Source organism: Zeugodacus cucurbitae, chromosome 4, assembly GCF_028554725.1.
Source record: "Zeugodacus cucurbitae isolate PBARC_wt_2022May chromosome 4, idZeuCucr1.2, whole genome shotgun sequence".
Taxonomy (NCBI): Eukaryota; Metazoa; Arthropoda; class Insecta; order Diptera; family Tephritidae; genus Zeugodacus; species Zeugodacus cucurbitae.
Window position 1 is genome coordinate 28,205,316 of NC_071669.1, and position 26,366 is coordinate 28,231,681.

Sequence of the window (26,366 nt, forward strand, 5' to 3'; positions counted from 1 at the left end):
TACAGATGAGTACAAATTTAATTTAATTTGATCTGATTATCGTCGATTTGTATGGAGAAAGGAGGGAGAAGCACTGTAAAATCAAACTTTAAATAATACTGTTAATCATTGCACCCCACATTATAATGTAAAATGTGAGTTTAACATCTAACCCACAAAATAGAGGCAAACATCTGCGAGCCTATATGGAGATAAAACTAGCAGAGCTCAAAGTTAAAGGTAACAAGTAAGGAAGGGCTAAGTTCGAGTGTAACCGAACTAAAATGTTCTTACTCCCACAATTTATTTATTTTATTTAATTAATATAACACACAATTTGATAACTCCATTGAAAGTTTGAAACCCTTTATATTAAGTATATGGGAGCTAGGAGAAGTTATGACCCGATTTCATATTAGAAGAAAAATATTCGTTTTCTATTTCTTCAAAATATCTGAGAGACTTACCTACATTTTCGGTAAAAATTTATTTGAAGTTCTGAGGTCCTCATGTTCGATGTACGGGCCCTTGAATACTTATAGTCCGATTTCGGCAATTTTTATAAGGGCGCTGACACGCTATAATTGCAGTATTCGAGCATTTGTTATCCGATATCTTCACTAGTGCTCACTTTATATATTGTAAAATAAATGCTTCAGATCGACTTCAAAGTAACGTTGTATGGAAAGGGTGGTTGTGAACTATGGACGATGGACTAATTTCATAACATATCATTGGGATGCCAGGAGAATGTTATGAACCGAATTTCATTTAAATTGGTTGAGTAGTTTCTGAGATATGGTTTTTGACCCATAAGAGGGTGGAGCCACGCCCATTTCAAACTTTGCATACCAATTTGCGCGCACCTCTTCTTTACCATGAAATTTAAGGTGTCTGGTGTTGTCTTAGTGGATTAAAGAATTTTTGGTAGTTTTCACCTTTGTATGTGAGGTGGGCTTGGTTATAATCCGAATTCTTCCATTTTTGAACTATACAAGGAAGTGGCTAAAAGAAACAACTCTAGAGAGTTTGGTTGATATAGCTTTAGTGGTTTACGAGATGTGTACAAATAACTAAATAGGGGCGGGGCCACGCCCACTTTCTCAAAAAATTACATGCAAATATGCCTCTTTTTATACTCTCGCAACAAAAGTTGCTAAGAGAGTATTATAGTTTTGTTCACATAACGGTTGTTTGTAAGTTATAAAACAAAACGAGTTAGATATAGGGTTATATATAACAAAATGATCAGGATGACGGGACGAGTTGAAATGTCTGTCTGTCCGTCCGTCTGTCTGACCGTGCAACAGATAACTTGAGTAAAAATTGAGATATCTTAACGAAAGTTGGAACACGTATTCCTCGGAACCCTGAGAGGGTTGCTTTCGATGATGGACAAAATCAGACCTTTGCCACGACCACAAAATGTCGAAAACTGAAAACACATAAAGTGTCATAACTAAGCCATTAATAAAGTTATAACAGTAAAATTTGGAATAAAGGATCGCACTAGAAAGGGCGTGGCCCCGACCCAAATCGGTTACTTGTAAATATCTCGCAAACCAATGAAGCTATATAAACCAAAATTTCTGGTTTTTCTTACGTACGCCACTGTACGGATAATAACCCCGCCCTCCTTCCATACAAAGGTTAGGTTGAAAATTACTAAAATTGGGTTAGCTCACTAACGAAAAACGTCAGAAACACTAAATTGTACAGGAGAAATAGCAGAAGGAAGCTGCATTCAGATTTATTTACAAAATAGAAAATGGGCGTGACATCGCCTACTTATGGGTCAAAAACCATATCTACTCGACAGATTTCAATGAAATCCGGTATATAATACCCCTTGACACCCTGATAACAAGGATAAAAAATGGGCGAAATCGGTTCACAACCACAACTGCTTTCCTTTTAACTAAATTTTGAATTCCAGCTGATTCCTTCACTTTATAATATATACATAAGGAACCAATGAAGATAGCGGAATAAAACTTTACACAAATTGTACATATCATCTCTGTCTTCACTTGTGAAAAAAATTTTCGAAAACGCACCATAACTTTTCAAACCTTAGATACCGAACATGTTGAACTCAGCGCCTAAGGGTAAATTTAACCGAAAATATGGGTAATTCTCTCAGATAATTTAATGTAATTCAGAGGATATTGTTTTCTTCTAATAGTGGGTCTCTGTTCCAAAAATTATTAAAATCGGGTCATAACATCTCCTAGCTCCCATATACCTAATTATAAGTTTTTATATGTATTGGTTAATATGTGAGATATCTTTGCAAAATTAAGTGAGCATATATTCTGGGGTATAGTGTACCTTGCTGGTGAAAATGAATGAAATCGGTTCAGGACAACTCGGTTACCTCATTCGTCATCTTCGTCATCCTGATCAACTTTGTTGCGAGAGTATAACAATTAGGTTAAGACAGCTCTTCAGGAGTTAAGGCTAAATATACCGCTCGAACTTACACAAAATTTATTGCATTCTAATGTTGGAAGACTGCAAAAGGCTAATAGGCACTAATTTTTCTTAAACAACTTTGTAATCTTCATCTATGCAAACTGTACAAGTTTTTGTTTGGCTTCAGAAATCGGAGTTATTTTAAATTTTTTAATTTTTCGCAGAAAACTTAATTTTAAATTTTTAAATACATTTTATTTACTTTCATATAACTAATAAAACGCACTTTATCTCACTTTTGGATTCCAGTAAATATCTTCACTAACACTATTCATTTCTGGAGTTCAATATTATTGTCAAGTTTTAAGTTATTGGGCTTATAAAACAATTTACTTGTATTTCATAGCTTTCTCTTCCAATCTTCCAGATTTATGATGTTAAGTCCTCCTTTCCTAAGAACAACAAAAATATCATTTTTCAATGATATGACTATGCTTTCAAAAATTGTCGAAATTGATGCAAACAACGTAACTACGTCTGAGAAAATAGTATCCTCGGATAACTTTATGTATGTTCGTATCGATATTAACGGGTATCTGAGGCCAATACGAAAACTTCAGGCACGCTACAGCTCGAATGAAGAATCTCCTTGCCCTAAAGATATCAACGAGCAGTTTGCTGGATCTGTGGATACAAGCAACCTTCCATCGAATACAAATTTCTTTTGCAGCTTAAAATTTGGATTAAACGGATTTGAGACTATAACATTTCATATAAAGGAGCTTCAGATTGCCAGAAATAACTCAATGAACTATCCATATGCCATCCGTTTCGTAGACGAAAGATTAATGATGCCATATAAAACAATATTTAGGAATATATCTGATACAGTGGTATCGTTTTCATCCAGAGGTGGAATGCTATCTATCCTGCAAAATGATGTAGTTAAGATTAAACGATTTTCTGCAAATTTTTATCGTCATTCTTGTGGCGGCAGTTTTAATATATTTGATGATTTCAAAATAGTATTTCCCCCAGACAATTTTGTATACAATGGAGATGGCAATCCTGTTGAGTGTTCATGGATGATCACAGGCGGTTCTGAAAGTCGACCTTATAAACTTATTGGAAATTTCAGCTTTATTAACGACTGCAATGAAGAATATATTGGCGTTTATTCCTTTATGTCGGCAGATCAACCACAAATAGCTAAAATATGTCACAATTCAACAGAACTTCTAGCTGGTATTGCCTTAAAACAACATGTGACAACCATATTGTATCATTCGAGCGACTATAAGGCTGGCTCATCATCATTTCAGATAAGGGCTGAATCATCTATTGCTTGTGGCACGAAAACGATGGTCAAAAGTAATTCCCCAACAGTGTCTATAAACTCTAAAAATTATCAAAATAATATAGAATGCAATTTGGAATTTGAAGCAGGTTCAGGACTTTACATGTTTGTGGAATTTACAGGGAGATTTTTTATTGAAAAATCTATAAACTGTACAAAAGATTATCTTCAAATATATACCTATGAAAGTGATGTTTGGCAACCAAAAGAACGATTTTGCGGCCGAGATGTTCCCAGCAAGTATAATGCAACATCAAATCGCATTATGATTGTATTTCGTACTAACAACTCAACTACAGGAGATGGATTCACTTTTCGTGTATCAGCACTCTGTTTGGCTACTTTTAACGTTACCGACCAGTTGCAAGTAGTACAAACTCCTGATTTACGTAGCCTGCCGTACTCACGGTTTCAGTGCGGTTATACATTTGTATCGAACTCTACAAATGCAATCAACTTGCAAATCAAAGAAGGATCTCCTACATACGCTCGCCATTCACACACTACAGGTTGGCCATGTTCATTGGGAACTTTCACAGTATATAAAAAGGATTCCGATGGAAATGAAATTAAAGCCGGCGAATATTGTGGTCCAATTGAAGTAACGGAAAGCCGTTATTTGCGTTTAACTAGTAACATGCTCTATGATCACTTTTTGATAGCATATCAACTGAATACATGCGGCGGAAATATCACCACTTACGCAATCATTCGTCCTCTAACAGCACTTAACAAAGAAGGCAACTCATACGCAAATAATATGAATTGCGTTTGGAATATAATAGCACCGACAGATTACTCCATATTAGTACGTTTTAAATATTTCGAAATAGAAACACACTACAAGTGTGAGTTTGATTTTGTAGCAATCAATGCAGGCTCTGCTCCAAGACTTGACAATGAATTAGTAAAGCTCTGCGGGAATTTAAGTGCGGACCCACCTTTGGTTCTAGTCGACGCTAATCAGGCTGTTATAACAGCAGTGTCTGATGATAGCAATGCAGAAAAAGGTTTTATGGCCGAAGTGATCTTTGTCCGCAATTGTAACGAGCGCATCGCCTTGACCAACGATGATAGCATTTCACAACCTCTTATAATGATTAGGAATTATACAGTTAATTCATTCGAGGAATTGCACTGCCAAATTCGTGTCACCGCACCAGAAAGTTATCGCGTCAAAATGCAAATTAGAAATCTTGATATAAATCCGGTTGAATGTGTGCATAAGAAGTGTGGACAGTGCAATTACCTAGAGTTCATCGAAGCTGCACAAAGAATGGATACATCCATTTCAATGGGTAAATTTTGCACAAAAGATGAAGTTAAAAAGACGCTTGTAACTTCCAATGAACATGCATTGATACAATTTAGTTTTATTAAGAAGGGAAATTACACACTCGAACTTGTTCTGGAAATAGAAAGGTCTATATGTGGCGTTTCCAATGAACTAGTGCTGCAGAGAGATAAGGTTCGGCTATTAAAAAGCGTTTTTAATAACATAAATCAATTAAAAGTATTATATTTTTAGAATTTAACTATCAGATTTCCACCTAATAATGGTTCCACATATCTATCTAATACTCACTGCCAATGGAGCATAAAATCAACGACCGATTTTCAAATTCATTTTGATTATTTACTCTTACAGCCGGCATCGCCTGAAACAGGCAAATGCGTTGACTATCTTCGAATAATTCAGGATACGGTAAATTAATTCAAATTTATTTCATTAATTTTTTTTTATAATAAAATATTAAAAAATGAATTTCAAAGTAATTCATGCATATGTATTTAAACTTTCTGACAGGAGGAAGAAGCTTATTGTGGAAACGCAACAGGATTTACCAAATATATAACTGCCTCCAGGGAAAATGAAAATGATTTTACCGAACTTACCTTTCACAGTGATGATTCCGTAGAAGATAAAGGTTTTAAAATCGAAATTTCCAGTCAGCAACGTAAGTAACTAAAGGTCACAGATAGCCAAAAAGAACTTTACCGCCAAATTAATTGTTGGAAACTTTTATATTTATATGAAATTACTAATCTGGTACTGGAAGAATTTTTGTATTCAATAACGTTTTTAAAGTCTTGAATAATTCATTAAAAAATAATTGAGTATTGTCTCGTTCTTTTGGAGAAATATAGTCGATTTATACATATATCGGAGCCAACTTAGGTTTTAATTCCCTGATATCGTCATAAAGTTGGAGTAATTCAATAGAGTTCGTAAATACCAAAACGTAAGGCCATAACGCTTTACGAATATTTCAATATTTCATATACATACATACATATAAGCTTTTGCATCATACATAAAAGGAAAGATGTTTAATTCAATTAATTAAATTTATAATTTTATGTAATTTATGCATCACTGTATTTTTGATTCCGCAAACTCGGTTATCACATTAGAAACTAATTTGATTACACAACTCAGTGTGTTAAAGGTATTTTGCCATATTTTCAGGTTGTAATCGCACTTATTCGAAACTCAGCGGACTTATCGATTTCGGAGCAAATGGGGACTCCAATCAAACCTGTTTCGAAAATATAGTTTTACCAGATAATTACACCATTAACCTATATGTGCTCGTAATGAATTCACATTATATGGAGAGAAATTGTTCTACACCTAATTTCCAGGTAAGCATGCTATGGTATATTAATAAATGTTTGTGTAATAGTTTTATAAATTCTATTTGTATTATATTTCTTTCCAGATAAATGACACCTCAGTTAGTAAAACTCTACGGACACGATGCATTTCCTATTTTTATGATGAGCACCTTCAAACAAACTCGAGTGCACTTCGTATATTTAGCAGAAACTTTGATACTTTAAATATATTTTACTACGCCAGCAAAAAATCGTCGGGCATAGGTTGCGGAGGGGAGATACATACAATGAGGGGTGATATTTCGAGCCCGTCTTATGAGCATCGAAACTTCTCCGAATGTCGTTGGGATGTAAATGTTCCCGAACCAAATCGCTTGGGACTGTATTTTAGAAGTACGTATATATAAAACGTCTTATCCGTATCTCTATTTTACTGCATTTGTTCTCATATTTTCGGAAGTTCATCTTAATTCGATATTATGATTCTTAAGAATCATACGAAATAATTACTATCAACGATTCTCTTATTTATTTTGTATGATATTTTCATGCTTTTTTTAGGAATGTCTATTGCTTTGTCACATTTTTATACTCTCGCAACAAATGTTGCTAAAGAGAGTATTATAGTTTTGTTCACATAACGGTTGTTTGCAACACCCTAAACTAAACGAGTTAGATATAGGGTTATATATACCAAAGTGATCAGGGTGAAGAGTGGATTTCAAATCCGAATGTCTGTCTGTCCGTCCGTCCGTCCGTCCGTCCGTCCGTCTGTGCAAGCTGTAACTTGAGTAAAAATTAAGATATCTTGAAGAAACTTGGCACACTTATTTCTTGGCACCATAGGAAGGTTGCTTTCGAAAATGAGCAAAATCGGACCACTGCCACGCCCACAAAATGGCGAAAACCGAAAACACATAAAGTGCCATAACTAAGCCATAAATAAAGCTATGGAAATAAAATTTTGTATGAAGGATCGTACTATGAAGGGGCATATTTGGATGTAATATTTTTGGAGAAGTGGGCGTGGCCCCGCCCCCTACTAAGTTTTTTGTACGTATCTCGCAAACCAATAGAGCTATATAAACCAAACTTTCTGCAGTCGTTTTTTTTGGTCACTTCCAAATACAGTCCAAAAATGAAAGAAATCGGATCATAACCACGCCCACCTCCCATACAAAAGTTAGGTTGAAAATTACTAAAAGTGGGTTAACTCATTAACGAAAAACGTCAGAACCACTAAATTTCACATAAGAAATGGCAGATAAAAGCTGCACTCAGATATTTTTACAAAATGGAAAATGGGCGTGGCGTCGACCACTTATGGGTCAAAAACCATATCTCAGGAACTACTCGATCGATTTCAATGAAACTTGGTTTGTAATAGTTTCCTTACATCCGAATGATATGTTGTGAAAATTGGCCAAATCGCTCCACAACCACGCCTACTTCCTATATACCAGAACTTTGAAGACAATCTGAATCGTTTACTTTACAATATATAAAGTAAGTACTAGTGAAGATATCGGTGCAGAACTTTGCACAAATACTATGTTAATAGTGTGTCAGCCCCATTCCAAAAATCGCCGAAATCGGACCATAGGTTTTCAAGGCCCCATATATCGAACATGAGGACCTCGGTGCTTCTAACCTAATATTATGGTTTCCAACTTTCAATGGCCTTTATACAATATATATGACGAATATGTGGGTCAAATTGTGTATTATATAATATAAATAAAGTTAAATAAATAAATTGCGGTAGTATTAAATGTTCGGTTACACCCGAACTTAGCCCTTCCTTACTTGTTTTCTTTACTGTTTTATTAACTTTTCAGCGTTCGACATGGGTTCAAAGGTAAACTGTGACTTGGATTATGTAAATATCGTTGAAATTTCGTCCAATGGAGAAGAGAAAGTAGCGAAAAGTATATGCGCAAATCAGTACATGAATGAGTTCGTTTCGAAAACAAGTAGAATTGCGATTATTTCGAAAAAATCGCCAAACTTTAATGGAAATGGATGGACTTTAAACTTTCGAAAGCTAGCTGACTAGTTTGAGATATACCTATTATACAATATTAATAAATAATTTTAATAAAATATCTATGTAATTATTACAACCTTTAAATTGATTTTTTATGAAATTAATTCTTAGATTAGACAAGATCCACAGTACAATCTATCATCGAACAAACAGCAAACCTTTTTATGAATTTCAATATAGTATTTTTTTGTTGATTACACAAATATAATTTTCATTTTTTATAAGTAAATTATTTATTACTGAACCTTAATTTGTACAATTTTCGAGTACATATATCTTCTATTAAGGTATGCATATGCTATAATATACTGTATTGAGTAGATTAGAATATGTTGCCACGAAAATTCAAAAAATAACTCAAAATTTAGCCCATATATGGATGATCGGGTGAATCGTGGACAGTTTTCACCCATTTTCGCCACCATTTATAGTAAATATTTCTAAAATTTTACGATGCCATAATTTTGATAAGCTATCTTGCATATTGATGGAAATACATACAGTGGAACTTCCATAACTCGAAGATCTCCATAACATAAACTTCTGAGTTGGCAATAGCGCTTAGAAACCAAATTTCATACAAATTTCCTTCCCTAACTCGAATTTTTATAACTCGAAGTTCTCCATAACTCGAACTCTTGAAGTGGCAATAGAAGTCAAATTTCATTCAAATTTCCTTCCATAAATCGAACTTTTCGACCAGGGCATAATACAAAATATAAAATTTTAATATCGATGCAGAATTTTAAAAGAGTCCCTCTATATCGTACGAAGGCGAAGAAAAAATATGATATTTCACCTACGGATTGCATAAATCAAGTAACAATGGCATGGGATACAGATGTCAAGCACCAAACAGTAGCAAACTGCAACCATAAAAATTACAAAATAGATGTTTTAACGTATGAACTTAAACTTTATGGGAAGTAGTCTCTCTAACACGAAGTTTTTCTGTGGATTATGGTGATTCGAGTTAGAGAAGTTCCACTGTAAATGATATAAAACCAACGGAATGCGATGACTATGAGTAGTGACTTAGTGATATAACTGAGCCACAAATAAAACTAGTGAAAAAATAACAATATAGAAAACAGAAAAGCTAAGGGAAAATACGCCATATTTTATAGCTTCGCTTCGAAAAAGGTGAAAACGCAAACGCAATAGATGTAAAATTGAATTATGTCATGATAATGAAACAGCTCATCACCTACAGTTTTGGTTTCGTCGATTCCTATTCTGGTAATTTTGATGTTAAAAACACTTCAAGCTTGGAAAGGTCAATTGTGGTAAATATATATAAACTGTACTGTTTCGATTGCGCAGGTGCTAAACATTGCTTAAAAAACAGGGATAAAAAATTAGGATCATTTAAATAAGACTGTATATAAGCTCGATGTACGGATCTCAAAAAACTCTCCTACATCCTGTATTGTCAACAATTGCACTGAAGAAAGTAATCGCCTAGAAACTGGCTGCTTTGGACTATAGGAGAGGAAGAATGTATGTTCCATCAATAACCAACAATCAATAAATAAAATATGAGAGAATTCCCCTTAATAATGGTATCCAACTTCCTTGTCATATATGCGATCATACGTGGTCTATATATTTTAGGGACAATTAAGCTGATAATAATTATCGGGACTTATCTATTTTCAAATCACATAAAAATCAAACTAAACTATAAGATCTGAAATTCGGCGGTGTCACGTTACTGAAATGAAACACATATAAGCCAGGGTCGCACTTTATGGCACTTCTGCGTCACATGACTGACATTCACTGCCATTCTCCGTGTATAATATTTTAAGAGTATACTATTATACATTCATTCGTCATAACATAATCCTGTGTACATAAGCACTATAAACATTGAATCTGAAAGTCTAGATTATCCGATCTGGGGTAGTGGCTATTATAATAAAACTTCCATAAGTTTCAGGCACGTGTGAAATTATAGAATATTGCAGTAAGTTTCTATTTATACGGCTGTCGACATATTTTTGGGTAATTAATTGGCATATGTTAAAAGTAAAGTAAAAGAAATTATTATAAAAAAATTGTTATACAAAAATACACCACCGTACATCAAACTCAATATTGGAGGGATATGGCATATGTTACAGAATACTTTCGACTTTAGTCTAAGTAGAATACCTTGTAAAAAATTCGAATAAATTCGAAAAGAAATTGAAAGTCGATTACTGCCTTAATAAGTAAAGTAATTCAAAAATTATAATTAGTTGGGCAACAAGCGCACTGTGGTAAGCTCATGTTTATATCAGCTCCTCATGTTTATTTCCTTAACGTAGGTGACTCAACTGGCAACAAGATATCGGCGAACTTCTGCTTAAAATATAGGGAGCCTAAAAAAAAACTATAACTAAATAACCATCTAAAGAGAGTTAATTCACCCAAAACCAGCATGCACTTATCTACTAGATATTTACATCAAGGTAGCTGATGAAGTTGTAATTTGTGGGCGATTTGTTTCATAAGAATTTACCAATAGATGGTACTCTATGTATGTGTGGTTGCATTACAACCTTCACGAGAACCCAGTAAATTCATATATATGCGTTACCTGTGCCCGAAGTAACAATGACTTCAAATTTTTTTGGCGATTTTTTATCTCTTTTGTAATGACTTGTATTCCTAAATGCCCATGAAATCATTCCATTAACTCTAATGACCCTTTTTTAAACCATTAGTGTGTTATTATAGGACTTTATAAAAGTAATCTAAATAATTTTCTTATGAGTATTTCAGTGATGATATCATTTTATAAACTACTTTTGCGGACTATAAAATATTTGTTTACATTTATATACACAAACAAGTGAGGAAACAAACATTTTATACTCTCGCAAAGTGCAGTTAAGTGCAGTTAAATGCAATTCTTTCGTAAAATTTAGTGTTTGACGATTTACGTCAGTGAATTAACATGCTTTTAGTAGTTTTCTATATAGCCTTTGTAGGAGGTGGGTATGTTTGTGTTTTATATCCGATTTCACATATGATGTGAAATGCATGCTGCAGGGAAATGTGTCCAATGAGTTTGGCTTATGTAGCTTAGGTGGTTTGGGAGAAATATACAAGAAAACTATTTTGTGGCGCCCACTTTTTTAACAAAATTATATCCAACTATGCTGTGATTCTCTGTAGAAGATTTCATTATCACAGCTTTATTTGTGTATTAATTAAAGCCCTTTATAACTTTTCGATCCGATTTCGTCCATTTGCAATCGAAACCCTCTCATGGTACAAAGGAATATGTTTACCAAGTTTTAATCAAGTAATTTTAAAATGTGTTTTTAGACATATGGAGATCAACTTATTCGACTACTTTTCGCAATAATTGGGGCCGTATGTAAAGTAAAATGAAAGTATGTAATTGGACGCTACTTGAATTGTGTAAAGATATATCAAAGCAATTTTACGTTTCTACTGTCAAAAATTTATAATTTTGCGACAGCGACAACATCAATCCTGCTGCCGTGAAGTGTATTCTAATATTTGGCAGATGCTGCTCGTCGCTTGTTGAGGTCTATGTATTCAGGGCATAAGTCAAATAACAACTGTCAAAAAGACCACAAATGTATTGTCTCATTGAAAACAACACGTCTAGAAAACCACCCATTATACGGAAAAACGCTGAACAATATACTTAATTAATACGATTCAGTCAGTTTTGTATGCGTCTTATTCAACAGTCAAGGAATATAGTTATGTATGTATAAATGTACAAATATATAAAACATTTTATGTCTTTATATATTTGTATGTACTAATGTTTCTACATTATATGCAGAAATCTTTCTCACAACTTAAGGATATATTTCTTTACATATTCATGCACCTAGCGTGTGACTTCCTCAATGCCGAAAGTCATTACAATTACTCCCAAAATAACCAACGACCATTAGTAGATTCATATATGTATGTATATTGTAAAAGTGCACTTAGCACTGAAGTCTGAAGTTTTATTTCATGGGAGAATTTTATTTGATTAAATTATAAAATCTAACATAGCTATCCTATATAACATTATGTTTGAAACACTATATGGGATTGGTCTTTGACTAGACTAGATTTTTCGCATCACTCAAAATGGTATATTTCACGAAGCGATTATCCGACTGTGACTTTATAAAATATATACAAGTTTTGTGAAGTTTCGGTGTAAGACAAAACGTATGGAATATATTTTTGTGACTTCTTTTCATACAAACTGAACGAACTTTTCCGCTGAAACCATACTGATATGAGCACATATTGCAAGAAGAAGATTAAATAAATTTATTGTTTTTCACAATTTTATTGTTTTTAGTCCCTTGATCCATGAAGTAATATAAAAATCAAAGATATCAATTTTCATTATCAACTTACTTACTTATAATAATCAAAGATATCAATTTTCATTATCAACTTACTTACTAACTTACGTTTTGGTTAGTGTTTGAATTTTTTGCCTTTCAGTATATTAAGAAAGAAGGATTTAGTAAATGGAAAACTGAAACTGAAAGGCTTCTTTGGTATCAAACGAATTTAACTGAAATTCAAATACGCCATGTACGATAAAGTCAAGCATGCACATATATATATATATACATGTACATATGTACATGTTTATAAAATAAAGCGAAGAATAAACAAAAATAATAGTTAATGTGCATCACAAATGAAGCTGAGTATTTGCGCGCGCACCTTTAAAACCACACACACCGGCTGTGTTCTTCTACCTAACTAATCCGCTTATCAAATTTCAGAAGGCTGCGCTGCAAAGGACTTCCTCACGATCGCAATTTAAGAAGATCCAGTAGACGGTAGAGAAGCAGAAAACACAAAGGTGCATCCGCTATTTATTTGCTTTCAACTTAATCTTACTTGACAAGAAGTCGAAGTCAGTGTTTCATTGCCTCTGTGTACAACTTTTTTTATTGTTTACGCACACAGACACATGTACTTGCCACACATATGTACATACATACGTTCCAGCACTGTATTATATATCTGTCCAGGCACTCGAAAATATGTGAGTTTCCAAAGTACGATGAACACCTCACATATTTATGGATATCCAATTAGGAATATTCATACGCAAAAGTTGAGAAAATAAAGAGAAGCGAAGAGCACATAAGGAACTCTAAAATGTCATGCTGAATTCTTAATATTATAACAAAATACTTTTTTAAATAACGGAAAGGGATTTCAAAATATTCGTCGTATAATGCAGAAACAACGCTCATAAAACTAGGAAAATATGGTTTCAAAACTTGTTAGTGGAATCAACATACATAAGAAGATTGAATATTATTTATTATTATTAGATTCAATTTCTTGATAATGCTAAACCAACTAATTTAGCTTATATTGCCTATTTGCCTTAAACTATTTCCAAACCACTATTCTATATGGTCAATGAAACATATATCCTCTGCGCATCTGCCACCACAGAATGAACAACAAAATTACTCCAACAAAATATCTCCCTCATTAGAGATTTCATATTATCTGCAGATTTTTCACTTATTATTAGTAGTAATTAACTGAATCACGACTTAAACACTGACACTTTCTTATTTTATGGTTAGCCGTCTGAAAGGCTTAAGACCTGTCAAAATGGCAATTTTGCCTGCACCTCCATTTAAATTATGAACAAGTTGGGACAATTGTGACTTACTGTGCTGTTATTTCACCTGACAACTTATTACTTTCTTCAATCAGAGGTATACATCAGTTAATAAAGTACAAACACTTACAATTTTAAGCAGTATTTTTGTTTTATTGTTTTATTTTCAACTATATACACATTTCTACATTGGTACAATAAAACTAATAAATATGATTTTATTATCGCTCAACGTCGAGTTACATATTCTTTTCTACATACTAAATACACATACATATGGTATAGTAACTTACTCATATAAAGTACTGCTAAAATATATCACAGCTTGGGTTGGCATACTCAACATTAAAATTTGTAGTAAGCCTTACAGTTATGTATAACTAACTAGTATATAATATAATGTTCTTATACATATCTTAAAATATGAAAGACTTACAACTTTAATCACGAACTCTAACATCAACGTTACATACATTATTGCTTAAATACGAGTATTGGTTAAGGTGTACAACATTATTTTAAGGGCGATTCCTTTCATTGTCATTTAAATATTGCTTTATCATTACAGTCATTCTTTTATCATCTATTTGTCTTTAATTTAGTATTAAAGTTAAAACTAGGTATATCAAAACAAAACTGCTACCAAACAATTTCATTGTAGATGACGCAGAAGAAGATTCTTGTCTGCTCAATGCCAATGTCTCGCTAAAAGAGCTTCGGCTGTTACGTACGGATGCCTCAAGTAAATCGTTGTTTGAAACACCCTGTACAACATCGTAGGGGTTCTGTGTTTCATATTGTGTGCTATTGTGTCGTCGTTGGCTGCAAAGATTTGCTGGCTCGTATGTATCGGTTATATTAATGGGCCAACTAGTTAAAATATTAGAAACCTATAAATGAAACAAAAACGCTTTTAACACAACAATTAATAATTAATCAATGTATTAAATTACCTTGGGCATGGGATTATCTCTTTGGCATGCAGCTTTAAAGGCACCTTTCAGTGTTATATCCTGAAACGCTTCAAACTGTTTCTCCCAGTCATATGTCAATAAACGTTCTTCGAGAGTCATTCCTTGTAATTCCGCTGGTAACGATATAACAACAGGGTCAGAGTTTCTGTTGCAGAAATAATACAATTTAGTTATCTATTAATTTAAATTGCATTAATAATAGGCTTACGCATTTAAATATTCAATTCCTAAAGAGTGTAAGACAGTTGCCAAACTAGGGGAGGAATGACATGATATGAGCTTATTTTGCCTTGGATAGTACATCATAAAAACAACACAGCTTTCCTCCTTCATAGACGGTCCGCCTAGTAAATATATCTAAATTGTAAAATAACATTAAACGAATTTGACCAATTTTTATACCTAAAGTGATTGCGCGCCGAGCTGATGTATCATAAACACATTCAGCGATCAATCTGTCGCCGGGAAAAGAGCGCGTAACCTGCGGTAACCGTCGGAATCCTTGATGATTCGGGTCAATATTGTTGTCAGAAACGATGGGAGCCAGTTCTTGCGTATTTCTTATCTACAAATACAGATGTATTAATATATATTAAAAATACATTTTAAAATCTCTCATATGTGCATATGAACAAAATAAAAATATTATATGGTATCAATGTTTTTTACCTGACGTAGTTTCACTTCTACACCTATCTGATGTGTTCGCGTCATAGTCGCAAATATATTTATACCCTCTGTTGGAAATGCAGCGTTTGTGCACTGCTCTATACAGTGACCTTGTGAAACAACTCGATTTTGACCCGGAGGAATAATATGATGCCAATTTGGTTCGATCCCTAAAAATTAAGCAACAGTTATTAATATCATATGTATATCATACATTTATATGTATACTTACCGATGGGCATTAGTCCAGCATCATTCATTCGTAAATTTTCGGTGATGTGTAACATTAGTCCAGAACTATCAAACATGTGATTTATTTTGAATTGCTCAAAATCAATATTCAAGCTATTATAATGTGTTTCCATCATAACAAAACGCACAATATTTGTGTCCAGTGGATAACCAACTTCAGGTGGATAGATGAAATCCTAAAATATGAGTTTTTATAAGCAAAAAACGAGGGTACAATATATTGTAAGATTAGCTTACCGAAGCTCCACGAGACCAAGAAGCTATATATGTATTACATAACAGCTGTGAGTTACGTACATTATGGCATTGGTGTCCAGGTTCATGTGCCAATGCGTCAAGTTCCGGCCCACTTCCATGGCACTCATACAGCGTAATATATTGCAAATATTGAACACTCCAAGACGAATCAAAAATAGGTTGGTACTGTAAAGGCCAAAGAGAATTTTGTTTACAAGGAGGAAAATAAATAATATTTCGAAATTTAAATTTGTCTTAAATTTGTTTATAACTTGAACTTAATACTAACCTTGACAATATGATTTTTTTTCTTCAGTTTATCCAGTTTGAAAAATTTACACCATATTAATGTTTCGTCGTCATATGGCAACTCGACGCCAGAATTACGGAATTCCAATTTTCGTGTGCTTTCTGAATTTTGCGAGGGAACAGGGCGTTCCAATAAAACTACTGACCGTGATTGTCGCCAAGCATTCCTTATGTTGGGCAAAGAACCAGGATTAACTAAGCCATTCCGAGGATCGTTCTCGTCGTATAAAAACATTAAACGCATAGTATTGTTCTAAGAATTAATAATTTACCAATGTACTAATGAATTAATAGAAAACCTATATAACGATTTACTTACAGTGATTGGAATATCAGAAACACCGTCACAGGTATCTAATTTTCGGCGAAACCGTATGATTGTATGTGTTGTGTTTTCGTACCCCTTAAGAAGTACATAGTCCTGAGAGGGATCAACTTGAGGTTCTGTAGACTTGCTATTTGGTGAAACAAAGCGATCCTGAAAGAATGTCTGCCCATTATCCACCCATCCAATAACAACGTCCGCCCCTTCTGGTCTTCCATTTGCTGAGAAACCAAATCCCACATATCCATGTGTTCGTACGTGTACTTCAAACATGGCATCCTGATTTGTGATTGTCCATAATAAGCGAAAACTATCATCTAAGTCTATAACGTGATCCCACGCCATAGAAAAAGATTTATCAATTTCCAACGGGAGCGACACTCCACCTATCCTCGATTCTATTACTCCAAACTGTGAAAAACTACAGCTCAGCAATATCCAGTATTGTAAAACTTTTACAACATAGATAATCCTTTGTATATTCGCTCGAGCCATTTTCAGAGATTTAAAATGCTTTCAAATAAATGTGTTCCCCTACGAATGTTCTATGGAGTATTTACATAGATAAAGCCTATTAGATATACATATATATGAATATTAGGTATTATTTCTAGATGAATTTACATACATATACTTATATATATGTGTATAATAATATATAAATAATTACAGTAGTTTTCCGAAATAACGAACACATTAATTGTCTGGCCTGTTCGTTATATCGAATTTTTCGTTAATTCGTGAGTACTCGAAGGTAGAGGTATGTTTCTCTATAAAAATGAGTTAAATATCCATAAATTGCAGTTTAATAAATTATTTTATTAATTCTTTGTTAAAAAAATAAAAAAAAACCATAACAAAACAATTGAAATCCAATAAATTTTTCCAAAATGGACCAATTCTGACACTTATACTTATATTTGGTGCTGACCAATAATTTTAAGCTTTTTTATAAAACTCATAATTTTTTTCAATTTGCACATTTTTTTAATTTTTTCAAGTTTCATTTTTAATTCTGATTCGAAGTTATTTGATTTTTTTCTCTTTCTTCATGTTGTTCGTTAAACCGAGTACTTACAAATCCCCGATGTTCGTTATTTACGGTACTCAATGTAACAAATTTGCTTGTTCGTTATAAGCGGTTTTCGTTAAAACGAATATTCGTTATTTCGGAAAACTACTGTATATACAAGTATATGTATGTAAAGTCTCAAGAAATCCACAAGAAATTGTTACTTAGAAATTAACCTTATACGAGTATACTACTGTACATTCAACAAATTGCTGAGTTTTAAACCCACATAAATGAGAACAAAATGTTTTATTAGATCGCAAATGCATTCTTGAATTTGAGCAGCGGGGAATACAGTTCCCTTAAAGTGCCCCAGACCTTTCAGTTCCCTTCAGCGCTGCCTAAAGCAATGGATGCTAGGGGAACGTCTCAGGTCCTGGAACATGTGCAACACGAGTCGCACATCAAAGCTACTATGGGGTAGTGTTCACACTGGACAGACCAAACAACTTCTTACTTTAAGCAAAAGAGAACTAAGCTGTATCACAGAGGTCATCACGGGGCACCTGCCTCTAAGAGGCCACCTGCAGAGACTTGGTATGGTAGAATCGGCGGAATGCAAGGCGTGCGCGGAAGATGATGAAACACTAGAGCATTATCTCTGCGAATGCCCGGCCTTCTGTCGTTTAAGAAGAGATACCTTCCAAGGCTCCCATTACTCTAATCTGAGAGAAATTGGGCAGCAAGGGATGGAATAAACTCAGAAACTTCGTTAAATCGACCGAGTTGTTCAGGTGACGCTTACCAGGGTACCTTCGGGGAGCACAATGGGCCTAATAATGGCCTAAGTGCGGCCGCTTGCGGACAGGCTATCTTCGCCTCCCTTTTCAACCAACCAACGAACCAAATGCATTCTTCAATTTAAAAGGTATTTTCGGAAATGTTGATGTTTCTTGGCAATATCCTTCTGAATTAAGATTAAAACTATATAAGTGTGACTCAAAAACATTCTGTATGGTATAGATATTAAAATACAAATACTCTATCGATCTAAATGTAGTTGATTATTGCAAATTGTATTTAGCATATTGCATATTGCAACATCTATTGTAAATAAAAATTAATGGGTATTATAAAAGTCATACAACGGGTTTTTATACTCTCGCAACAAAAGTTGTTATCGGAACAGAACTTTGTATAAATACTGCATTTATAGTGTGGCACTACCTTTCTAAAAATCGCCGAAATCGGACCATAAATTTTCAAGGCCCCAGATATCGAACATGACCACCTCAGTGCTTCTAACAAATTTTTTTACCGAAAATACAGATAAGTCTCTCAGATATTTTGAAAAAATTCAGAGGGAATATGTTTCTTCTAATAATATGTCTCCGTGCCTAAAATGTGTGAAATCGGGTCATAACTTCACCTATCTCCCATATACTTAATATTAGGGGTTTCAAACTTTCAATGGACTATCTTAATATATAAAAATCACGTGTCACGTTGTTTGTTTTCGATGGACTCCTAAACTACTGAACCGATTTTAATGAAATTTTTAACACTGTGTGCAGTTTGGTCCAACTTGAAAGATAGGATAGTTTATAACTCTTCTTATAGTCGCATTATTTATTTATTGCAAATTATTTGTTTATTATTAGCAAAGAGCTATCCACCAGTTGGTGGCGCTAAGTGCGCTATGTTACAGTAGATGGCGCTATATTTCTTTCTAAATTTTCATGGATTTAGGCTGTCATAACAAAAGCTGCCACTTGCTAAAAACATTAAATGAAAATGCGTTGTTTGAAGTTTATATTATTTGTGGTAAAGTTATACGAATCTATGACTTCCAATATTCTAAATTTAAGAAAAAATCACATACAATCCGTGTAATAAATAAAGTTATGTACAAATGTATGGTCAGACAAATAAGCAATGCTGCCACTCTTTTCCAATAAATCTTCCTCGAATTTGGAGATTTCAGAGGAATTTAGGAAATCGCAGAGTTGATTTCTGCATGTATTTCCTAAATGCAAGAAAAAAATTTCATTTATTTGCATTTAGGTATAGAATTTTGTATGGCTAATGCCCGGTTACACAGTCCATACTTAAGTTGTGCCTAAATAAAATCTTAGCTAAGTATTGTTGCAAACTGAGTAGTCGTTTGCGTTTCACAGTCAATGCTTAATTTCTATAAAATTGTATTATGATATATGGCAACGTTACGGGCAACATATGTTTTAAAAATGTCATTCATAAAATATGTTTGAAATATTTAAATTATAACAGACAATACATAAATTTGCGAGGAAAATTATATCAAAAATTGATGAAAACAACAAAAGAACCCCAAATTTCATCACTAGCGAGTCGGAGCACCTATGGGAACTGAAGGAAAAGTATAAGCTGTTATTGAGTGCAAACGAACGGACACTTGCCCTACGCTACGAAAGATGTCGCTGAAAATTCAAAGCAAATTCAAAACAAAAATCAGCTGTTATTGAAGCATTGCTTAAGCCTCCCATTTTCAGTTAAGCATAACCTAAGTATGAACTGTAAAATACTATTTTCCTGTTTTATCTTAAGCACAACATAAGTATGGAGTTCACTTGGAGTTAAATTTAGAGCTATATGTGCTATTGCAGTATATGGCGCTACATGAGAATACATTTATTGACACTTATTTGTGATACTAACGGCTGACGTTGTAAGGTAATTGAATAAGTGCGCTGTATTAGGCTAGATGGCGCTATAGAAGCAGATGCTGTTATATTAAAAGTCCAAACGTTTATTTTAGCTAAAATTTATTAAACGTAAAACGTGTGTTTAAAATTTATCAGACTCGGCCACGCTTTGCTTTCTTTTTATTATTTAAAACTCTTTAAACGAATTAAATAAAAGTAAGTATTATTAGCTTGCTTTTCATTTTATTTATTAAATCTTATTTTGAAAAAAAAAAAATCGAACCTCAATAATGCACAGACTACAGTTTCCTATTCGTTTAGCTTTTGCCATGTCCATTAATAAGTCTCAAGGCCAAACAATGTCCATTTGTGGGTTAGATTTGGATAATCCATGTTTTTCCCATGGGCAATTATATGTTGCATGCTCACGTGTGGGAAAACCATCAAATCTATTTGTGTTAGCTCGAGACAGGTTAACCAAAAATATTGTGCACCAATTAGTGCTAAGTTAAATTAAAATGTTTATAATTCAAAAAAATAAATACTACTATTAAAAATTAAGAATTATCTTTCCTAAGATTATAATATTAAATGTTACATGTTATCAACAAACAATTTTGTAATTAACTTATTTGTTAAAACAAATTTTATGAAAATTTGTGCTTATTATCAACTCTACGAAAATTTTCATCAATAATTTTAAAAATTTTGACCTCAAGTTCAAATCTCAATCCCGTGGATTTTTATACCAGATATGTATATACTAAGGTTTCCGTCTTTATTCATAAATAATAATTTCACTGTAGTGAATGTTTACTACAACACAGCAAATCTAAAAGTGAGGAAATGTTCGTTCTGAGAATTCGAATGATTCAAACCGATTTATCGTTTAAGTTCAAAATTTTACAGTTTCATATGTACATACATAGGTATGTATGTGTCATGTTAGCGTGTTGGAGAGCCATCTTCTTTATTTGTTTACACGCTACACAACAAAACAAAGAACGAACTTCGCCAAAAATATTTATACTGATCAGAGACGTTATTCCCTGAATATATTAACATTCCATACAAATAAATGGCCTTGAACAGAGTTCAAAAAGCGTTTTAACTATTTCAAATAAAAATTGGGCGGGGCGAAGTTTGCCGGGTCAGCTAGTATAGTATATATATATGCCGAATATGTTAGTCAAACTGTTTGTTATATTAATAAAATTAAATAAATAAATTGCGAGAGTATAAAATCTTCGATGACACCCGAACTTAGCCCTTCCTTACTTGTGTTTTCAAAGTTTATTTCTTCAATATTGTTTTCATAACGTTAGGTTCAACACCGGATACAATTTATATATGTTATACCTAGCATTTGAGATAACATTTTAGTATGTTTTAAATTATGAAAACCGACGGCAAGTAAAACAAATTCATATATGTATCTAGTTACTTTATTGTTTAGTTCACAAAAACCGTTCCTGTCTAACTATGAACGACGGTAAAACTACAGTGATTGCAATACTAAAGCTAATTGCTTTAACACCCACATTTAATGTATATTGGATAATATTTATGATTCCTGTAGCAATACCATTGATTGAGAGTTAATTCAGTCTTCAATCAAATTATTATGTTGCTTTTTTTAATATAACTTTATAGCACAACGTCTATAATGAGAACCTTTGCAAGACTGAATGTCTAGCATTACCATGTTTGCTTTCCAGTAATGTGTGTTGATTCTAACCAGTACAGTGCAGATATACACACATGTATTTATATCACACAATTCTACAATTTAAATTAACAATTACAAACGTTATTCCCTTAATCACACCAATATGATTTCGAAATTTGGGTACGCATATTTTTTAAAACCCATGTTGGTGTTGCATTCGACGAAAAAAAATGACTAACGATATGAGTATCCCACTGTGATGAAAATAATACACCGAGAACAAAGCCTACTTTCTTTTTTCCGTGGGCAGTAAAACTCTTTCATACATAAGTTGAAGTTTGTATACATATACATATGTACATGTATAAGCCTTTCTAATTTTCAGTTCACATACTAATGTACATATGTATGTATACGAATGGAGCATCTCATCATTTCAAAGGAATACATTTTAATTCGTACAGACACACACACACTTACATCTGCATGCAAGCATGTACTTATACATTCGCCGATACTTTACTTGAACATGCTGCAAGTAAAAGGTAATGAAAGGCAATGATGAAGCGTTGCACTGTACAACTAAACAAGTATTCAGTAGCGATAGAAAAGAGCAGCGGTGTTTTAAAAGATGAGTTACCATTTGTTATTTCTTACAAAATAGTGGAAGAACCAAGTCTTATTTCTCGGCTTCACTGCCACATAATTGTCGCGATAATCTTTAGACGGTAATATAATCTAGCAGAAAATGTTAATTTATATGCGCATAAGTTTACTACTAGTACAAATATTTTTTATTATTCCTGTTTAAATGTAATTAAATTACTTCACTAGATAGATTCATGCTAATATATATGAAAAGTTTATAATTAAATTTACATAGATAAGTCAAATTATTTCAAATACAAAAGTAGCGTTTCTACATTATTTGTTTCAGCGATGCTTTTATACTTTCATATATAAAGTTCATATGCAATACATACATACTAATGTATACTTAGACCGTCATACATATATGTACATATATGTATATGCCTATTTCAACAAATGCTTGTGCATATGCATTAAGTATCTGCGCTGCTTTTGCCTGCTTGCTTTAATAACTGTATTGAATAACTTAATTAATGCATTATGCGGACACTTCATTGCGAGCGCGTAGGCTGTATTCATATACACACATATACATATGAATACAAGTACTACTTCCGACTTTAGTTAAAAGCAAAAATATTCTAAAATGCGTAGCCTTACCCAATTCTTGCACAACAGTGAAGCTTTTAGTACTCTAGCGTTAATTCCATTAATATTCCATTAAAATGTGTCGCGTCTCATATCCAATTCGTTTTTCATCTGCACTTTAAAATTTTAATGAATTCATTTGTTTGCACAGCAATATAATCAATTTTCACAACACAAGTTTTCGTTTGATTCGCTCTAAAACGTGCAGAATATCGAAACAAATCAATTGCAGGTAGCATTCACAACACTTTTTATATATTTATGTACAAATACAAAACAATTCCTTCACTTATCAATAATCTCACTTTGATGCGTAAACGCTTGCCGCAACAAAACCCGCCTCAATAAATATAGTAATTTACCAACTCGCGTTCAGGGAATGACTGAAGCTACTTGTAAAATTCAACTTCTCTTTTCATTTCGTTTCATTTCCAAACTGTTCCGAATTCTAATAAGGGCCAAATTGGTGAAACAATGTTAAGAGCGAACACCTCACTACTATCTAAGAGAATTTATTTATGTAAGAAAAATGCATATGCATGAACAGTGGAATATATCCTCTGTTAAAATTACAGTTGCATAACCTTGGTCAATTTTAAAATGGTATTGTGTTTAATAACATATCTAGTCCATATACATACCTACATGTATACGTCCACACATTCTCATATACTTAAATACTCTAACATAAATATATGACATATGAAGACCATTATATAAATATTGTGGTTATTTAATTATTTTTTAAAGTTACAGATTTAGCTACAAATTTAGCGCACGGAAATCTAAGTTGTCTGAATTTGGTATCCCTGCAAAACTAATACGGGTGTGTAAACAGACGTAGAGCAACCCCAAAACGCCCGTCGGTATCTGGAAGAACCTCTCCAAGCAATTCGATACCAATCGCGACTTCAGAAAGTGGCAGTGGTCCGATTTTGCTCATTTTCGAAAGCAACCTTCCTATGTGTGGTTGGGGTTGAACCGTTTAGCCGGTTATAGCCGAATCGATGACAGCGCGCCACTCGTCTCTTTCCCCATCCTCGGCTTCCTCCGGTGGGTACTGCATCGAACACATTCAGAGCTGGAGCACTTTCATCCATTCGAACAACATGACCTAGCCAGCGTAGCCGATGTTTTTTTATTCGCTGGACTATGTCTATGTCGTCGAATAACACATACAGCTCATCGTTCCATAGTCTGCGGTATTCGCCGTTGCCAATGTTGAAGGGACCATAAATCTTCCGCAAACCTTTCTCTCGAAAACTCCTAGTGCCGTCTCATCGGATGTTGACATCGTCCACGCTTCTGCACCGTAAAGTAGGACGGGAATGATGAGAGACTTGTAGAGTTTGGTTTTTGTTCGTCGAGAGAGGACTTTACTTTTCAATTGCCTACTTAGTCCATAGTAGCACCTGTTGGCAAGAGTGATTCTGCGTTGGATTTCCAGGCTGACATTGTTATTGCTGTTAATGTTGGTTCCCAGGTAGATGAAATTATCTACAACTTCAAAGTTATGACTGTCAACAGTGAGTGGAAGCCAAGACGCGAATGCGCCGACTGTTTGCTTGATGACAGGAGATATTTCGTCTTGTCCTCATTCACCTCCAGACCCATTCGCTTCGCTTCCTTATCCGTGCGGGAAAAAGCAGAACACACGGCGCGGTTGTTGCTTCCGATGATATCAATATCATCGGCGTACGCCAGCAGCTGTACACTCTTGTAGAAGATTGTACCTTCTCTATTTAGCTCTGCAGCTCGTATTATTTTTTCCAACATGAAGTTAAAGAAGTCGCACGATAGTGAGTCACCTTGTCTGAAACCTCGTTTGGTATCGAACGGCTCGGAGAGTTCCTTCCCAATCATGACGGAGCTTTTGGTGTTGCTCAACGTCAACTTACAAAGCTGTATTAATTTTGCGGGGATACCAAATTAAGACATCGCGGCATAAAGGCAACTCCTTTTCGTGCTGTCGAAAGAAGCTTTAAAGTCGACAAAGAGATGGTGTGTGTCGATACTATTTTCACGGGTCTTCTCCAAAATTTGGCACATGGTGAATATCTGGTCTGTTGTTGATTTTCCAGGACTAAAGCCACACTGATAAGGTCCAATCAGTTTGTTGATGGTGGGCTTTAGTCTTTCACACAATACGCTCGACAGAACCTTATACGCGATGTTGAGGAGGCTTATCCCACGGTAATTGGCGCAAATTTTGGGGTCCCCCTTTTTGTGTATTGGGCAGAGTACACTGAGATTCCAATCGTCAGGCATGTTTTCTTCCGACCATATTCTGCAAAGAAGCTGATGCATGCACCTTATCAGCTACTCGCCGCCGTATTTGAATAGCTCGGCCGGTAATCCATCGACCCCCGCCGCCTTATTGTTCTTCAAGCGGGTAATTGCTATTCGAATTTCTTCATAGTCGGGTAATGGAACATCTATTCCATCGTCATCGATTGGGGATCGGGCTCGCCACCTCCTGCTGTTGTACTTTCACTGACATTCAGCAGGTCGGAGAAGTGTTCCCTCCATAATCCCAGTATGCTCTGGACATCCGTTACCACATTACCTCCTCGGTCCCTACATGATAATGCTCAGGTCTTGAAGCCTTATGTAGATCGCCTCATCTTTTCATAAAATTTTCGAGCATTACCAATGTCGGCCAGCTTTTCATACTCAAGCATTTCGGCCTCTTTCATTTTACGTCTGCAAATTGTTCGGCTGTCGATTGTGATTACAGCTTTTCGACGTCAAACCTTCCTTGTGTTTGTTGACGGGCGTTCTTTGCTGCACAGAGGCGAGTGCGTATCTTTGCTGCTACTAGATAATGGTCCGAGTCAATATTTGGTCCTCGGAGCATACGCACGTCTAAAACACAGGAGACATGTATTTCGTCTATCACAACGTGATCGATTTGATTGCGGGTGTTTTGATCAGGGGACAGCCATGT

General features: G+C 34.3%; 2 protein-coding genes across 4 annotated transcripts in view; one reads left to right on the forward strand and one right to left on the reverse strand.

Moving 5' to 3' along the window:
* LOC105218930 (cubilin homolog) overlaps positions 1 to 8,501 on the forward strand; it is a 35,936-nt gene extending 27,435 nt beyond the window's left edge. For both annotated transcript variants that reach the window (XM_054228822.1, XM_011194803.3), the window contains exons 17-22: positions 2,822 to 5,219; positions 5,280 to 5,456; positions 5,559 to 5,709; positions 6,222 to 6,397; positions 6,475 to 6,763; positions 8,209 to 8,501. In XM_054228822.1, coding sequence (XP_054084797.1) covers positions 2,822 to 5,219; positions 5,280 to 5,456; positions 5,559 to 5,709; positions 6,222 to 6,397; positions 6,475 to 6,763; positions 8,209 to 8,426 — 3,409 coding nt within the window. In that variant the 3' untranslated portion in view covers positions 8,427 to 8,501. The remainder of the gene's footprint in view (positions 1 to 2,821; positions 5,220 to 5,279; positions 5,457 to 5,558; positions 5,710 to 6,221; positions 6,398 to 6,474; positions 6,764 to 8,208) is intronic.
* A 5,938-nt stretch (positions 8,502 to 14,439) lies between these two features.
* LOC105218929 (MOXD1 homolog 2) lies at positions 14,440 to 23,790 on the reverse strand. Of its 2 annotated transcripts, none has more exons than XM_011194800.3 (10): positions 23,432 to 23,790; positions 16,810 to 17,360; positions 16,471 to 16,743; positions 16,182 to 16,367; positions 15,925 to 16,120; positions 15,693 to 15,862; positions 15,426 to 15,588; positions 15,232 to 15,367; positions 15,003 to 15,168; positions 14,440 to 14,939 (listed from the first exon to the last, which is right to left on the reverse strand). In XM_011194800.3, the coding sequence occupies exons 2-10, from the start codon at positions 17,308 to 17,310 to the stop codon at positions 14,643 to 14,645; spliced, it is 2,088 nt and encodes a 695-aa protein (XP_011193102.2). In that variant the 5' UTR covers positions 17,311 to 17,360; positions 23,432 to 23,790; the 3' UTR covers positions 14,440 to 14,642. The 2 variants fall into 2 exon arrangements, with proteins under 2 accessions (XP_011193102.2, XP_011193103.2); XM_011194801.3 differs by having other exon boundaries at positions 16,810 to 17,386.
* Positions 23,791 to 26,366: the final 2,576 nt, after the last annotated feature.